This window comes from Lepidochelys olivacea, assembly GCF_965140295.1.
Source record: "Lepidochelys olivacea isolate rLepOli2 genome assembly, chromosome: 1".
NCBI lineage: Eukaryota > Metazoa > Chordata > Testudines > Cheloniidae > Lepidochelys > Lepidochelys olivacea.
Window position 1 is genome coordinate 170,710,571 of NC_140411.1, and position 16,169 is coordinate 170,726,739.

At 39.2% G+C, this 16,169-nt stretch overlaps 1 protein-coding gene across 1 annotated transcript in view; it reads left to right on the forward strand.

The window, feature by feature from the left end:
- ADAMTS5 (ADAM metallopeptidase with thrombospondin type 1 motif 5) overlaps nucleotides 1-11,973 on the forward strand; it is a 48,173-nt gene extending 36,200 nt beyond the window's left edge. Inside the window, exons 4-8 of the mRNA XM_084622195.1 lie at nucleotides 192-475; nucleotides 2,292-2,475; nucleotides 2,960-3,135; nucleotides 4,416-4,591; nucleotides 7,927-11,973. Coding sequence (XP_084478321.1) covers nucleotides 192-475; nucleotides 2,292-2,475; nucleotides 2,960-3,135; nucleotides 4,416-4,591; nucleotides 7,927-8,497 — 1,391 coding nt within the window. The 3' untranslated portion in view covers nucleotides 8,498-11,973. The remainder of the gene's footprint in view (nucleotides 1-191; nucleotides 476-2,291; nucleotides 2,476-2,959; nucleotides 3,136-4,415; nucleotides 4,592-7,926) is intronic.
- The last annotated feature ends 4,196 nt before the right edge of the window (nucleotides 11,974-16,169 follow it).

The following is a 16,169-nucleotide window of genomic DNA, read 5'->3' on the forward strand; positions in this document are numbered from 1 at the left end:
GAGTGCTGAAGATAGAGAACCCAGTTGCAATAACAGTGTCTGATCCAAAGCCCACTGAAGTCAATGGGAGTATTTCTGTTAGCTTCATTGAGGTTTGGATCAGGTCCATAATCATTATCACAGCTTGAAAGCTACAGGTCCTATAGTACAGATAACAAGGAAGTGAGTAATAAACTGGATTGTTCTTTCAGGGAACTGTTTACTTGACCAACCACGAAAGCAGATCTTGGGCCCTGAGGAGCTTCCAGGACAAACGTACGATGCCATTCGTCAGTGCAAACTGGCATTTGGACCTGAGTACACAGTGTGTCCTGGGATGGACGTATGCTCTCGCCTGTGGTGTGCAGTTGTTCGCCAAGGTCAGATGGTGTGTCTGACCAAGAAGCTACCTGCTGTGGAGGGGACACCATGTGGGAAAGGAAGGATCTGCCTCCAAGGAAAATGTGTTGACAAAACTAAGAAGAAATATTATTCGGTATGTTAGTGCTCCAAGGGCCAAAGCCTGGGGAAATCTTAGAAGGCCTGATCCTGCAATGTGCTGATTATAATGGGTGTTAAAGGGACGGAGCATTGGCAGGGTTACGCCCATAGTCTATCGAGTAAAAACTGCCTTCTTGTTTATCTGATATGCAATTAAATTGTTGCTTGTGAAGACCCTCTTCTGATACCTCTGGAAAAATGTTGCTGAATGTCAGGAAGCACGTTTTCTTCTCCCAGGGTATTGGAGCTTTCACCCTAGGAAAACTGGAAACATTATTTTAATATATAGACCTTGATTCCGCAGTGAGGTAGAACTCAGGAGATGGAGGGGCTGTCAGGCTCCCATTCATAGCTCCCTGGTTCTCAGGCACCACTGACGTAAGTTAAATATGCATAGCTTTAATTTACATCACAGAAGAAAAGTTCCTTGAGGACCTTAAACCAGTGGAGAATCAGGTATATTGGAGCTCCTCTTCAACATGCCTGTGACACCAAGAACAGATTTTTTGAGTGGGAGGTATCAGAGCTGGTACAAGAGGTGACAGAGCCCCTCCACCAGCTTTACATGGATGGAGTTTCTCCATAGACAGGGGAACTGTCCAGTGCAAATCTTGAGCTGCTTGAAGTTCATGTTGCACGACACTGGTGCGAGAAACAGGATAAATCCTAAAAGAAGGTCCCTGCCCCAAACAGCTTTGTGAGAATGTTTAAGAAATGTTAGAATAATTCAGACCTACATGCATTCTTTCTTTGTATAACTGTATTTTCACAAATGACATATTCCCATCCTCCTGGTATAAAATGCATACATTTCAGAAGTGTAATTACAGTGGAAGTGGTGCATTTTGCACAGAGTTAGTTGATTGGCAAGCTTAGCTGCAAACGGTATCTGACTGCTCTCTCTTATGCCAATGCCTGTCAGCACTTTAGCACACTGGTTGAGAAGTTACTTTAACTACACTCCTTTTGCCAAGCTCTGTTTTACCAGCTCATACCTTTGCATCTTGAACTTAGAACAGCTATGAAATTCAATTTGTATTTCTGTTTATGTGCTGAATAAACGAAAGACAGTCACTTAATTGGGGAAGATTATAGCAATATAATTCAGGAAGATCATTTAATTAGCATTCTGTGATATGGCTGGCATGCATATGAAGTGTCACTTTGAAAACAAAAGTGATTTTGATAAAGGTACCATGAACACTATTCACATTTCTTGAGAAATCTAAAATACAAATCGGAGTCACATAATCTTGCTTAGGTTGGTCAGGTCATGGCTATTTATCTAACTGATAATCTAGCAAAAGGACTCCACGATGAAGAACAATATCTCCTTACCACAAGCAGTGGCATACAACTGTACTACTTAAATATTCAGGGATCACAATGATCAATAATAGCAGCATATTACCTTGGCAGAGTGGAGCTAAGTGAAGTGAGCCTGGCAGAGCAATTATTACAAAGAAAGAATGGAAATGTGATTAGGAGTCCTTTAAATTGAAGTGTTTGTTCCCAGTGAAATGGGTAGAATTTGGTTCTGCAGAGTTAGGCCATATACTGCCCTTGACCCACATCCAGAACTCCGCCAGACATCATGCCACCTACATGAAGATCAAGGGCAGTAAATGGATATGACTGCAAGTGAAAAGTTTCTCAGAGTTCCTCCACATCCTAATATGAGGAAAACCCCAGTTTAAACGAGAGGAAATACATCTTCCATTTTGGGGACAAGTATCTGTGCTTTTGAGATATAGTATCTTCATTCTGGTTTGAATCATTTTTTTCACAACCCACTGTTTCATGTGTTCTAGGCTTCAAACCACGGTAACTGGGGTTCCTGGGGTCCTTGGGGACAGTGCTCCCGTACATGTGGTGGAGGGGTTCAGTTTGCCTATCGTCACTGCAACAACCCAGCTCCTAGAAACAACGGGCGATACTGCACTGGAAAGAGGGCCATCTATCGCTCCTGCAACGTTGCATCCTGCCCAGCAAATGGTATGTTCTGCAGCAGCCAAAGCTGCTTGACGTTACAGCTCTTGTTCCTGTTATATGGTAAATAGTAATCTCCATAGGAGACAAAAAAAGAAGAAGCTGTCCATTATAGCTTCCCCCAAGTGTACCACAATGTGGAAACTTTAGCTACAAGTGATAACAAAGTCACTGTAACCCAGTTTAAATTCAAAAGCATAATTAACCCTGTAAAGAGATGACAGGAGGATTCCATAAAGAGCAGCCCTGCTCTGCAGAAATGAACCAGATGAGCAGAGTTTTGTCACTAAGATGCTTATAATGTCATGGGAGCATTGCCAAAATAAAAGATTCAGAGGATTTTCAAAAGCCGTTAACAGGTGTTAGGGCAAGGAGGAGGGATGGTGTGAATTAAACATGGTATCATAAGACCAAAGAAGGTAGCTGTGCATACTGACATTTGCAGTATATCCTACATTAAACACTAATGAGATGAACGATAATTCTCCAGCTAAAGCCTTTCGACAAGAACAATGTGAAGCAAGAAATGGCTATCAGTCTGATGCAAAGGGTGTCAAAACATTTGTTGAATGGGTCCCTAAGTATGCTGGAGTGCTTCCTGGAGATGTGTGCAAGCTCACCTGCCGAGCCAAAGGGACGGGTTACTACGTCGTGTTTTCTCCAAAGGTAATGTACCTTCCGTGACAATTTCAGTACCAGGCTCTGAGGGTATTTTGGAAAGCTCTGTAGCTAGGCTGTACCAAGGAGAAGAATACCTTTTGTTTAATCGTGTGTTCCAGAAGAGCGTTGGCCAGAACTGACCTCTAAAATTAGACAGTTTTCCACATCTAAACTTGTGCATGCACATGAAATTGCATTTGCTAATTCAGTCAATACTACTTTCACATCAATAGTAGGTGAAAAGATTTCTCTCTTTATAGATGGCAGTGCACACTGGGATCTTTCTAGTTGAAAGGAGTTGCTTTGTCTGTCTGTAAACTGCTAAATTTTGCTCCAAGCTACACTGATATGAATCCAGAGTAACTCACTTAAAGCCAATGGAAAGGAGGACTTGTGGCACCTTAGAGACTAACCAATTTATTTGAGCATAAGCTTTCGTGAGCTCAGCTGCTCATGAAGCTTATGCTCAAATAAATTTTAGTCTCTAAGGTGCCACAAGTCCTCCTTTTCTTTTTGCGAATACAGACTAACATGGTTGCTACTCTGAAACCTGTCTTAAAGCCAATGGTCTGTTATGTGACCTATGATCAAAGTTTATTATTTCTGACATGGTAGAATCAAGAGTGAAGTGATTCCTATGAATCCCTTAGTTATGTGTTTTTCTTCCTCTAGATGTTCTGAGGCTGAGTTAATTCAGGTTTTATAAAGTACTTTGAGATGGTCAGATGAAAGGCTGTCTATAAGTGCAAAGTATCACTGTTCATAAAATCATCCTTAAATCAGCACTTCTGATTTAGTGCCTCAGGGTAAACAGAAGAGCCATATGTCAGATGCCTGTGGCCCCTTTGTTAATGTTTCTGCTGCTTCAGTGCCCTGAGGGTTAGATTGCATCAGTCCTGGCTGGCAGAATAAGAACTGTATTCTGTTAATCATCACACCAAATGCCAAGCAAGCAGAAAAGTGTGAACTAGAATTCAAACATGCAGAGGGCACTGTTAAAAACTACACTAATTGTTCCTTTATAGTACAGCTTTAGATAACTCACAGTAGGCATCCAATGAAGTGAGCTGTAGCTCACGAAAGCTCATGCTCAAATAAATTGGTTAGTCTCTAAGGTACCACAAGTACTCCTTTTCTTTTTGCCAATACAGACTAACACGGCTGTTACTCTGAAGTAGGTATACTGTGGCTGAACTAAATAAATAGCGATGCTTGCCAATCAAATACACAAAAGCAAATCTTTTTTTTTTTTTACAGTTTTAACTAACAAAGATTTAATTCCCTAGGTGACTGACGGAACTGAATGTAGGCCATACAGTAATTCAGTATGTGTCCGGGGAAAGTGCATTCGAACTGGTTGTGATGGCATCATCGGTTCAAAGCTCCAATATGACAAGTGTGGGGTGTGTGGAGGAGACAATTCCAGCTGCACAAAAGTCATGGGAACCTTTAATAAAAAGAGGTAATAATTCTGAATGGAAATAACTGTACCCTTTTGTGCAAGCAGAATTATTAGCAGGCTTTTATAACTATAGATGCAAATGAAGCTTACTGAATAGATGTGTCTAAGTTAGAAGTAAAAGTACTGCTCATAAGTAAGGCTGCAAGTTTCTCACAGAGGTCACGGAAGTCATGGCTTCTGTGACTTTCTGTGACCTCTGTGACTTCCGCAGCGGCCGGTGTGTCCGGCTCAGGGGCGGCTCAGGCAGTCTGGGGCCACCGTGCCGCCGCACAGTAGAGTTTGGATGTGGGAGGGGACAGGGAGTTGGGGCACAGGATGGGCTGAGGTGGACTCTGGGCGGCGCTTACCTGTGGGGCTCCCTGGAAGCAGCGACATCCCCCTTGCTCAGCTGCTAGGCGGAGGCATGACCAGGCAGCTCTGCAGGCTGCCTCAGCCCAGAGCACTAGCTTCACAGCTGCCATTGGCCGGAAACCACAGCACCCGCGGAGCCCCCAGGCAGCCCTCCCCATCCGCCACCCCCAAGTTCTGTTCATTGGTATTTTTAGTTAGAGTCATGGATAGGCCATGGGCCGTGAATTTTTGTTTACTGCCTGTGACCTGTCCATGACTTTTACTAAAAATACCTGTGACTAGAACATAGCCTTACTCATAAGACCTTGTAAAGGCACAAGTCTGACTGGGTGCCAGATTTCTATTCATGAATTTCATTTATATAAGACATCCCAGACAGGCCTAAGTTTTATTGCACTTCTCAGATGCTTAAAACAAGCTTCCTAACACTATCCAGGGTATGTAATAATCAGAGAAAAACACTGCACCGAATTCAATTCTGAGGTTCTGCTAGAGAACCTAGGCTGCAGCCCCAGCAATGAAAAGTTTGCCCGGAATAGAGGCGTAGTTTTACAAGCTACCTGTAACCATAGATGTGTACCAGAGGGCCTGGAGCCAGGTTAGTATCCCCTAGAATGTGGGGAACCAGGCAGCAAGGGTTGGGGCTGGAGCAGTCAAGTGATGCACTGACATGGTGCATTTCCCAGGTGACCTGTGCTTGTGAGGGTCCTATGGAGTCACAAATTGAATTGAAAAACTCAACTCTGTTGGAGGGCTGGCACTATTACTTGCCCCTTGCTAGGTTACGTGCAGTCTGGAGGCATGGTTGCAAATTACATCCCTCTATAATCATGTGCTCAAATCAAGCATATTGCCTTTAATATCTCATTGTCTGTATATCACTCTCTACCTATGGAAACTAAATCAGTCAACCTTTGGTGGCCCTTATTTCCCAGGCAGCTGAACAGTTGTGATTAATGCTGGCCAGCAAGGATGGATTTTTTATTCAATTAAAAATATTTACAGCAAGTTGTTGATCAAAAGTTTTACCACCATCACTACAAATACAATACTTAATTTAAAAGAGAGCTCTCCATTTAAAAAAATCTCTTTGTCACAGAAAAGACAGAATTATTACTGATCTTAGTGGTATAATTAGTTTCTGTCCAACCAGTATATCCTTCACAGTAAAACAGTGGCTGTTGTTTTTCTATTTATAAGGGGAACAGTAATATGCCTTATATTAAATTTACCTAATAATTCCCATTGTAAAAATTGCTCGTAATAGAATTTGTTTACGCCTTTTTTCTTAATTTTTAATGTAATTTTCTAAGGGTTTTTTAATGTTAAAGAATTTTAAGGTTACAAAGTCAAGCACTCAGAAGTTAGAAGATGCCAGAACTAAGGCTTTTTGTGCAATCTTTTGTCTTTGCATTATGATACAGTCTTTAATTACATGATCACATACTGTTTTTTCCATGAGCGACCTTAATTCTGACATTTCCTAACTTTTGGGCTCTTGAGTTTGTAACCTTAATAACATTCTTTCAACACAGATTTTTGGATATGTATTTTATGTAAATATGTAATGTAATTTTATACAAATATTTCCTGCAGTGGTGGATGGTGCAATTCATAGACTTTATCTGTACCTCATTACTCCTGGCAGTGTAACTCGATTTTAATCGTTAGTTATTCCAGGAAAACAATGGAATAATACAAGTACTTAATCTAGAGTAGCACATTTACTTAGTCTTTACATAAATACTCAAAACTTCATAAACATAGCGGCCTGTCGGCTAACTGGCTCCCAGAGAGACATCTTCATTTTTTATATTTTTATCACATTTTCTCATGATTCCTTCCTTTTACTTTAAAAAGATATTACACTGCCTTTTCAAACACAAATGTGATACTTCCAAAATCAGCTTATTTGTCAGAGATTTATAAGTGAAAATAAATGTATCAACAGTTCAGCTAATAGTTTATAATGATGTATTTATTATTTCTCTAGATTTATTGTATCCCTCTTGAGATATTAGATATTCTAGAGAGCCTACAATTCTGAATACTTGTGACCTTGAGTATAAGAATTAGACATCTCTTTCTAAATCTGAATTGAAATAAGATACCTTGCAAGTAGTGGTTGACAAATGAAGTAAAGATGCTGTAATTATCTGAGTTAAACATTTGACCGTGCCTTTCATTAGACATTTTGCAATTAACCTTTAGCTTTATGAAGTTTCAAAGGAAACACAGTTTTTCCTCAGTGTTCAAGATTATTTTTAAATGTTCCCAAGGTACCTTACCCAGCTGTTAGCTTGCTCACTCTTTCCTTAATCATCATTATAGCAAAGGCAGTATGAAACAGCTGTAACCAATACAATGTAACGCATACAGAGGTGGCAGAAACTCGATTTGAAGTGGGGGTAGAGTGAGGTGCTCTGCGTGAGGAGCGGGGAAGCAGACAGCGATGGAAGGTCGGGGTGTCAGAGATAGGAAGGCGACTGGGATAGATGCTCTGCATGGGAAGTGAGGACTGCTATGGAGACTCAGCTGTAGGGGGTGGCTACCTGCTCCAGATGCATATCTTTTTAGCTTTCCTTGGCAAACCTAATGTGCTTCCAATTTCATATCTCCCCTCCTTTGCTCAAATGCAGAAGCTTCAGGTATATAAACTGTCAGTTATTGTTCATTCTTCTTGAATCCAACTCATATAATATTAGTACTGAAACCAAAGATTAAGTCATTTGAAGTAAGTGCAGTGTATTTTATTCAAGGACATAAAAATGAATCAAAAAATACAATGAACAACGTGTTAAAAATTAATTGGATAGCATCAATCTGAGATGGGCCTCAAGCCGAGTGCTTTCAAGGCCTGATCCAAAGCCAATTGAAGTCAACAGGTGGCTTTCTATTGACTTCAGTGAGCTTTGAATTAGGCCCTCAAAGCATGTCCATTTATTTCTCACTAGCTACTTAACATGTTCCTTTCCTCCTTGCAGTAAGGGCTACACGGATATAGTGAAAATACCCACAGGGGCAACTCACATCAAAGTCCGGCAGTTCAAGTCTAAAGTCCAGAACAGGTTCACAGCTTACCTGGCCCTAAAGAGGAAAAATGGTGAGTATCTTGTCAATGGCAAATACATGATCTCCACTTCAGAAACAATCATTGACCTCAATGGAACTGTCATGAACTATAGTGGCTGGAGTCACAAGGATGATTTCTTGCATGCAATGGGACATTCTGCCACAAAGGAGATTCTTATAGTACAGATTCTTGCCACTGACCCAACTAAAGCAGTGGATGTCCGTTACAGTTTCTTTGTGCCAAAGAAGCAAACGCAGATGACTAACTATGTCACGAGCAATAGCAACAGTAATAAAGTAACACCACAGCTCACGCAGCCACAGTGGGTGACTGGACCCTGGCTTTCTTGTTCTCGAACATGCGACACAGGATGGCATACCAGGACTGTCCAGTGCCAAGATGGGCATGGAAAACTAGCTAAAGGATGTCTTCTCTCTCAGAGACCATCGGCATTTAAGCAGTGCTTATTAAAAAAATGTTAACCTGTGGTTATGATCTTCTTAAAAAGAGGTCTAAGTAAGCCATTGTTGACATACTAGTATTAGGTCTACCTAGCCAGACAGAAGCCAACGCTTCAATGTACTTACATACAGTTTCAAATTATGGGCAGAATCTGCCTATTTGGACCAAATGAAGATGTGCACTGCTCTAAGTGACAGTGGGGTGATCTTAGTATGTCGCAGAAACTAAACATTAGAATTGTTATAAGCCCTCTGTGTCTGCAAAAAAGGAAGAGGAAAAACCAGTGAATGGACAATCATGGGATATTTGAAGGTTACAGAATCATCTCCCTCTTTTCAGCTACCTCTAATACAGTATGTCCTTAGACAACTTTGTCATATTTACCCATGATACCACAGTAGCTTATTTTATACAGTTTATAAATGTCTTCCCTTTGGTATGTCACTTTATATCACTTGGTTCTACTAATTAAAAAAAACCAATCTTTCTATAAGCAAAGTGATTGACCAAAGTATGTCTGCAGCCATTGTGGACCTTTTCCATTTTTCAGAAATGGCTGTGGACGTTTTACTGGAAAACGAAGAGCTTGCTGTTGTTTTTAAGAGTTGCGACAATTTTCTGACAACAGGAAATGCATTTCCATTCTAGGAATTTCCTGACAGCAAAATTTAATTGTATAATAAACAATGCTCTTCCTCCAAGAAATTCTCACAAGAGGGAGCATCTCAGCAGCCATGCAGATGAACAATAGCTGCTAGTCTTTAAATAAAATAAAGGCATATATTATTTTGTAGAAGCAAGTTATAGAACCAAAAATTACAGTTCAGATAACTCAGATATTTTGAGACTGTTCTCAGCTGCTTTCTCTGTTGTTTTCTCTATGGCTTCCATGTGAAATCTAACAATGTGTAATGTACCTACATCTACTGAAGAGACTATAGAAGGTCAAAAAACACAGCAAGCAGTTAATAGTATTTGATCAGTGTTTTGTCCACCATATCTAACTCTGGTATCCATTTTACCAGTAGAAGTTTGTAAAAAAAATTCTGTTTGTTTCATTGTGTTTTAAAAAGCTGTAGAAGTCATTCACGTTTCGTACACCTTGCATATTTTGGAGGATTAAGTGTCACAGGGAAGTTAAACCACGTCAGGATGTGGTGGATATAATCAATCTCAGTAAGACTGTTTCCACAGAGTAGGTAGAAGCTCTTCATGTTTTTCAGCAACTCTTTCCAGATCATGTTATTATCTGACAGAAGATCTGGCACTGCTCAAGGCCATTTCATTGTAGGCAAGTAACAAATAGTGGGCTGATTCCAAGCCCCCAAAAGAACAAATGTTGCCTAAAGTCTACATAAACCTGCTGATGCACCTAATAGAACCTAGATTAGAACAAAATAGATTCTGACCCAGACCTTATCCACCAGTTTGTCCACATGGTCTGAGTGTATGTAATTAGATGTCTGTTTTTCAGTCAGGATTTTCAAAAGAGCCTAAGGGACTGAGGGAATCTGACTCCCTGAGGCTCTTCTGAAAAGATCAGTCTTTGACATCACCAGTAACTCAGTAAAGGAAACTGGTTTGTTTGCAAAGCCCAAAAGGGAAATTTCCCTTCAGACTGGCACAAGCATGTATTTGGGACTCTGAACTCTAGAAAGTAGATAGTCATTTTCAAATAGCAGAGAATTACTACAGCTGTACATTTGGAACTTGGACAAATGTCTATTTTTGTACAATATATTAATTATACTAATAGAAACAGGACATGTTAATTTGTGATAATTGGATGCGTGGGTATGTTACTAGACACGAGACCAACTGTTTTTGTCAAGAGTAGTGTGGCCTTATTGCTAGAAATGTACCTGGACAAAAAATATTGATTTTTTTTAGAATTCTTACACTTAATTGAATGAAATGAATCTAAACAGACATTGACCATCCCCAAACTTTTAGTCAGTTCAGATCCAAACTTTCCGTCTCTGTTCATTACAAAGAAAGACTATGCCCACAGTGTCAGTGTCTCTTCTAAAATTTCATTACTTATGAAGACAGAATGTGCAAGGAGTTGTGTTTGAATCATATTTTTCATATTTTAAACAGTGATGAGTAAACTTTTTTTGGATGGTATACAAATTCCAGAAAATGAAACCACAAAGGATTCTAAATTTAAAGAATTCTTAGATCAAATGTATACTTTTTTAGAGTTTTTGTGTAACAAGTAGGTATCAGAACAAGCCAAACAGTGAATATTTCCCTTTCACTGTCACCCATCCTTTAACTAAAATTAGTTTTTCTAACTCATGTAGCACCTTAGTGGGATTACCAAATACATAAAATTGGGCAACTGAGCGGAAACTGGATTGTCAGATCTTCAGACTGATGATCAAGAGTCGATTACTTTGTAGTTGTAGAGAAAATGTGAGGGGGAGTAGACAAAAATCTCACAATGGGACTGATTCAAAGCTCACTGCCTTCAATGGTCTTTGGTTCAGGCTCTGATTAGGGGAGTGAGATTTGTCTTTGTGCATGTGTGTGGAATGTTCCCTGTCTCTCCCCAAAGCTGCATCATGAGCAAGTGTCCCAAAGACACTTGAAATCAGTGAAGTTACACCAGAGATGAATTTGGCCCTTACTGAGTGGCAACCTTTTACAGTAAAAGGCATGTGCTAGAGGAAACTTCTGAAGTGAACATGTACTGCTCAGGTGCAGGAGAGGGAGGACTCAAATGAAGAGGAGCAACTTCCTTAGAAGTCTCCAGGCCAAATCTTGTGGTGGTATAACTAGTAGTTTAAGTTATGCATTTGGAGTAAGTTGGCTAAAACACAGGTGAAAGGAGTAAGATAGTATAAATTGCATCAATTTAGCATTCAGTGAATATGCAAAACAAGTGTAACTTACACAGTGAGGGGGCCTAGAGTGACATAGCAAGGAAAGCAGCTAACAGGATGGTGAAAAGTAAGGTAAGTCTGCCTGCTTTATTTTACACCCTGCTTTTAGCTGCTTTTCCTGCTACAATGCCAATTCCAGCCCCTCCACGTGTCAGTTACAGTTGTTTTGTGCATCTGCTGGATGCAATTTTGGCGCAAGTTACATGACTTTATCATTTTGACTCTTGTTTTACCAACTTAGTCCCTAAGTATTCAATTAATATTTTACACCACAGTTTATATCACTGCTGAGTTTTGCCCAAAGTGCTTCAGAAAATGCTTCTAGCTAATGGAAACCCAATTCAAAAACCCAAAATAATGTTCTCTATGTAGAAATAAAACACAGAAGGAATCTCCTTTCGTGTCTCCAGTACTAAATTCACAGCTGATGTATTGGGATGCATCTCCATTGTCTTCCACTCGTGTCGCTATTACTTGGTGGGTCTTACACTACATAAGACATCTCACATTCTTAGAATAATTATTTTCACTATGACAAAGGTTATTACGTTTGATCTGAGTTGATCAAGAAACTCAACTTAGTCACCTTCCTGTGGAAACAGTTTTGTCCCATGGGGCGGGGGGGGGGGAAGAGGGGAGTTTGGGGGTTCATCACAAATGTAAAAAAAGCAACGCAGCACTGAAAATAAATAAATAATTTATTATTTTTACAGCTGGTATGTGAATGGATGTAATGAATTTATTTATTCTTATTTAACAAAATTACCAATTGTGCAAATTCTATATTTAAAATGTTTTGCTATCATCTTTTCTTTTTTTTTTATTTATGCTTTATATTTGTGTGGAAAATACACTTTCTGAGTTTACATGATGTGTAGCACTGGTTGCTTTTGCGTTTTGTTTGTTTTGTTTGGTTGTTTTTTAAAGGAAGTTTTCTGCATGAAATAGGTGTGTGTATACACATATGCACACACAGTGTATATATGTATATTCATTTTCTGCTACCAGATTTTTCCTTTCCAAAAGAAGTTTTGATTTTTAACTTTTGTGAAACAGTGTGCAAAGCTCCTTGATATACTTAATGTGCTTCTGAAGTCTCATAACAACCAAATCGTAGAGCCCATTGACCTAAAAATCATTGAACCACAAGTGCCAGATTCTCCTTTCATACAGATTCTATTAGAGGCCTCAATCATTGACCATTCTAGTCAATGGGAGTTTTGCCATTTAATTCAGTGGAAGCAGGAGCAGGCCCATAATGAATGGGAGATGCGTATATGCTTCCAACAGTGAAATTTATCTGAGTTGTCGAGATGGTGTGTGAGCGTTCAGTCGCACAACCGCTTGTACATTAATGCGGACACTATGAATAGTTCTTCCTTTGTGCCTTTTAGAAAATATACCACAAATACTGTAGGATTTGATTTACAGTGACATATGCTACTTTTCCAATCACATCAGCACTCGTAGTTCAATACTATCATCTTCCTATCGTCAGGTATAACGAAAAGCCAACCAGAAACACTTGCTTCATTTTATTTTCAGTATTTTCTAGCCATGCATACTATATTGCACTTCAAAAAGACACACACAAAAGTCATCCAAATGTGCATTTGCCAAAAAGCCCACAATGTGTCCCTGGACAGGACTATGAGCTCTCATTGCTTCCACAGTTTGTCTGATTCAGCTCCTGTTGAAGTCAATGGGAATTGGACTGGGCCCTATTTGAGGAGAAATTAGCAGTGTAAGCAAACTTACAACATCTGTATAGTCATTTATTTAATGATGCAAAATAACCTTCTCATCACTCCAGCTTAATGCTAGTGCCACACAAAGCAAACAAGCTAGTCCAAATTATTCAGCTGTGTATCGTTTATATAGTGTGTACAGTTCTCCCTCACTTAGGACCTGATCCAAAGCCCACTAAAGTCAATGGAAGCCTGTTCATTGACTTCAGGGAGCTTTGAATCAGACCCTAAAAATAGACTTTTGGGGAAGGAGAGTTAATCATTTTGTCCTACAGAACAATCTTTTTTGGGTAAACATTCTCCTCTCATTAAGACTGATAAGAAAAATTATATGTTGTCCTCTGCAAAGAAATGGTAGGAGCAAGGAGCACTTTGCTATATTGGGGTTGCCAAAATCGAACGTTATCTTAAGTGAGGACTGCAATTTGTAGCTGAAACAGGGAGTTTATTTTTGGCACATCCCTGTGATAGTGCATAGTTTGTAAATAGTTGCCAACACATGGCTTTGCATTAATATTCGTCACGAGGAGCATTCCCAAGAGGGTTATTGTTTGTTGTTACCATCCATATGAGTGCACAGAATATTGGCTTGTTTATAAGGCTGGTTCTCTAGTTTGGAACTCTACACATTTGTCAGTAACTTTGCAAATGCTTGCTAATGTTTACACTTGTCAGCTCCATTAACTGTTCCTTCAGCTATTTCAGTTTTTAATGTGCACACCTGTAGTGATTCTTAGCATGAGAAAAATTGTCAGTGACATATCTTCAGGTGGAGTTAATTGACATAGCTCCAGGATCTGGCCCATTGTTGTTGCAAATTCAAGTTTTCAGTGGTAACACAAAAGTCTTGGAAGAACCCAACTAGAATAACACTCTTCTGGGTAAATGAAATGAGAACTTGTTTCCTGACACTCAATATTTCTCCTGAATATCTTGGCAGATTTGTTGTCCTGCTTCTTTCTCTATGCAGTGTTAATTGTCAAAAACAAAAGCCACACAGTTGTTTCTCCTTACTTAGATATTTACAATAGCTGTCAGGACATTAAAAACACTTCTGTATATATCAGCTGAAATCTTATCTATTCAAAATTGAACAATTAGGTATCTGTATGACTATGTATAGATTAACTCAGTCTATATAAAAATGCATTTTGTATATATGGACAGGTACATGGGTCTCCAGTATTCTCACATATACAGGGCCAAATTCTGATTTGTTATACCAATGTAGATCTAGAGTAACTTCACGGAATGATTCGACTTCTATTTATACTATTGTAACTAAATGCAGAATTTCTCATAATGTATCATAAACTGGTTTGCACAATTTGACTTATAAAATGTGATGTAGTGTGCAGTGAACACTGTTCGTCATTGAAGCATTACTCAGTGAAAGTCATGCAAATGTACATTACTAATGTCTCGTGAGACACAGGAATTATGCTGAATCTAAACACTTTGGGGCAGTTGTTTAATAATCCATTTCAGTTCTACCACTGGGACATGTACATAAAGTCATGTAGGACCAAAATGAGAGGTGTCGTAGGGAAGACTAGGGGGAAAACACATAATTATTGTCTCCAGTTAATTTCACATACCTCTTAATAAGCTGTACTGGGGGCCACATATTCAGTGAGGCGTTACATAGCGTGTTGTTGAAATACCAGTACCTTTTGGGAAACTGAGATATGTTACTAAAATTTATTTTTGTTTTGATAAATGACTAATTAAGGTGAATTAACAAAATAGAGCACAACCATGTCAGCCAGTTTACACCATAAATAATCTGTTATATAGGCTAAATCTGTTTGAACTTCATTGTATGAGATCTGTACTGTATCCTGACAATACTTTACCAATGTACTATTCCCTGTGTATAATTTACCAGCTGTAATTTTAAAACACTTGATTCTGTGGTTTCAGTGAAATTAATAAATATAAATTGTATCGTAGATTCAAATATTCATTCTATATGGTATGTCTGTGGACTCTTGTTTTCCAATTGTATCCCAAAGATGTACAAGCTAAAAGAGGTTGACCTCATCCAGAAAACAAGGCATACACTTCTTCTACATGTAGACATCATACATTTGTACTGGTGGGCTTGGGGTCTTCCGTAGCGGTTTTTGTGTGTTCTGTGGAAAATGGAAACACCTATGTGTTTGTTCACAATCACAAAGCTTGCATTTGCCCCAATCCTCAAATATGATGAATGTAGGTGGACAACTGCAGTCACAGAGCCCTATTGGAGCCTCACTGATTTCAGGTGAGTGCAGAAATCAGTCTCTGAGTATCATATTCCAGGAGCAGGGCCAATGACTTCAGTCATGCAGAATAAGACACATAATAAGCAATTTAGGCCACATTTCTATAAACCAGATTAAGAATAGTTAAAATATGAAACTCAAAAACAAGTAATGGAAACATATAAGGTATGCACAGAGGAGATGGAATTGTGTATAAATAACAAAGGAAAGAAAACAGTAGTATCTCTGTGAGTAGAGAACCGATATGTTGATGGAGTGGCATTCTCCAGTGATTAAAAAAGCAGAACACACTCAACATAAATATAGCCTAGTTCTGGCTTTTAAAGGCTAGTTCTGGCTTTTATCAACCTAAATTTTTTTTTTAAACCCAAGTCAGGAGGAGATCTATGTGATGTCCCAAAAGATGCTGATACAAAACTATTCAGGTCAAATGGTCACATTCCACCAGGTTTCCCCTGTAAGCCTTCTTCTGCTGCCTACTACTGACCTCAAGTAGGTGAGCTCAGGCAGATTCTGAGACAGGAGATGATGAGACAGTAGCTAAGGGGAAATGAAGAGTGCTTTGTGGATTTCTGTCTTCTCTTGTATTGGCAGGGACAAAACAAATATGATAGCTTTAGTTTCAAAATGAATGCAGTGTACAGATAAGACAACTTCTGTCTCAGTGAATTGGTTTCTGTATGTAGTGTTCCTGCAAATTCCCAGTCCTGTAAGAATTTAAGATATGGTGATGGAGTAGAAGAGGAATGCTTCGGAAGACCATAGTTCTTTGACACATTTTGTAGGTCT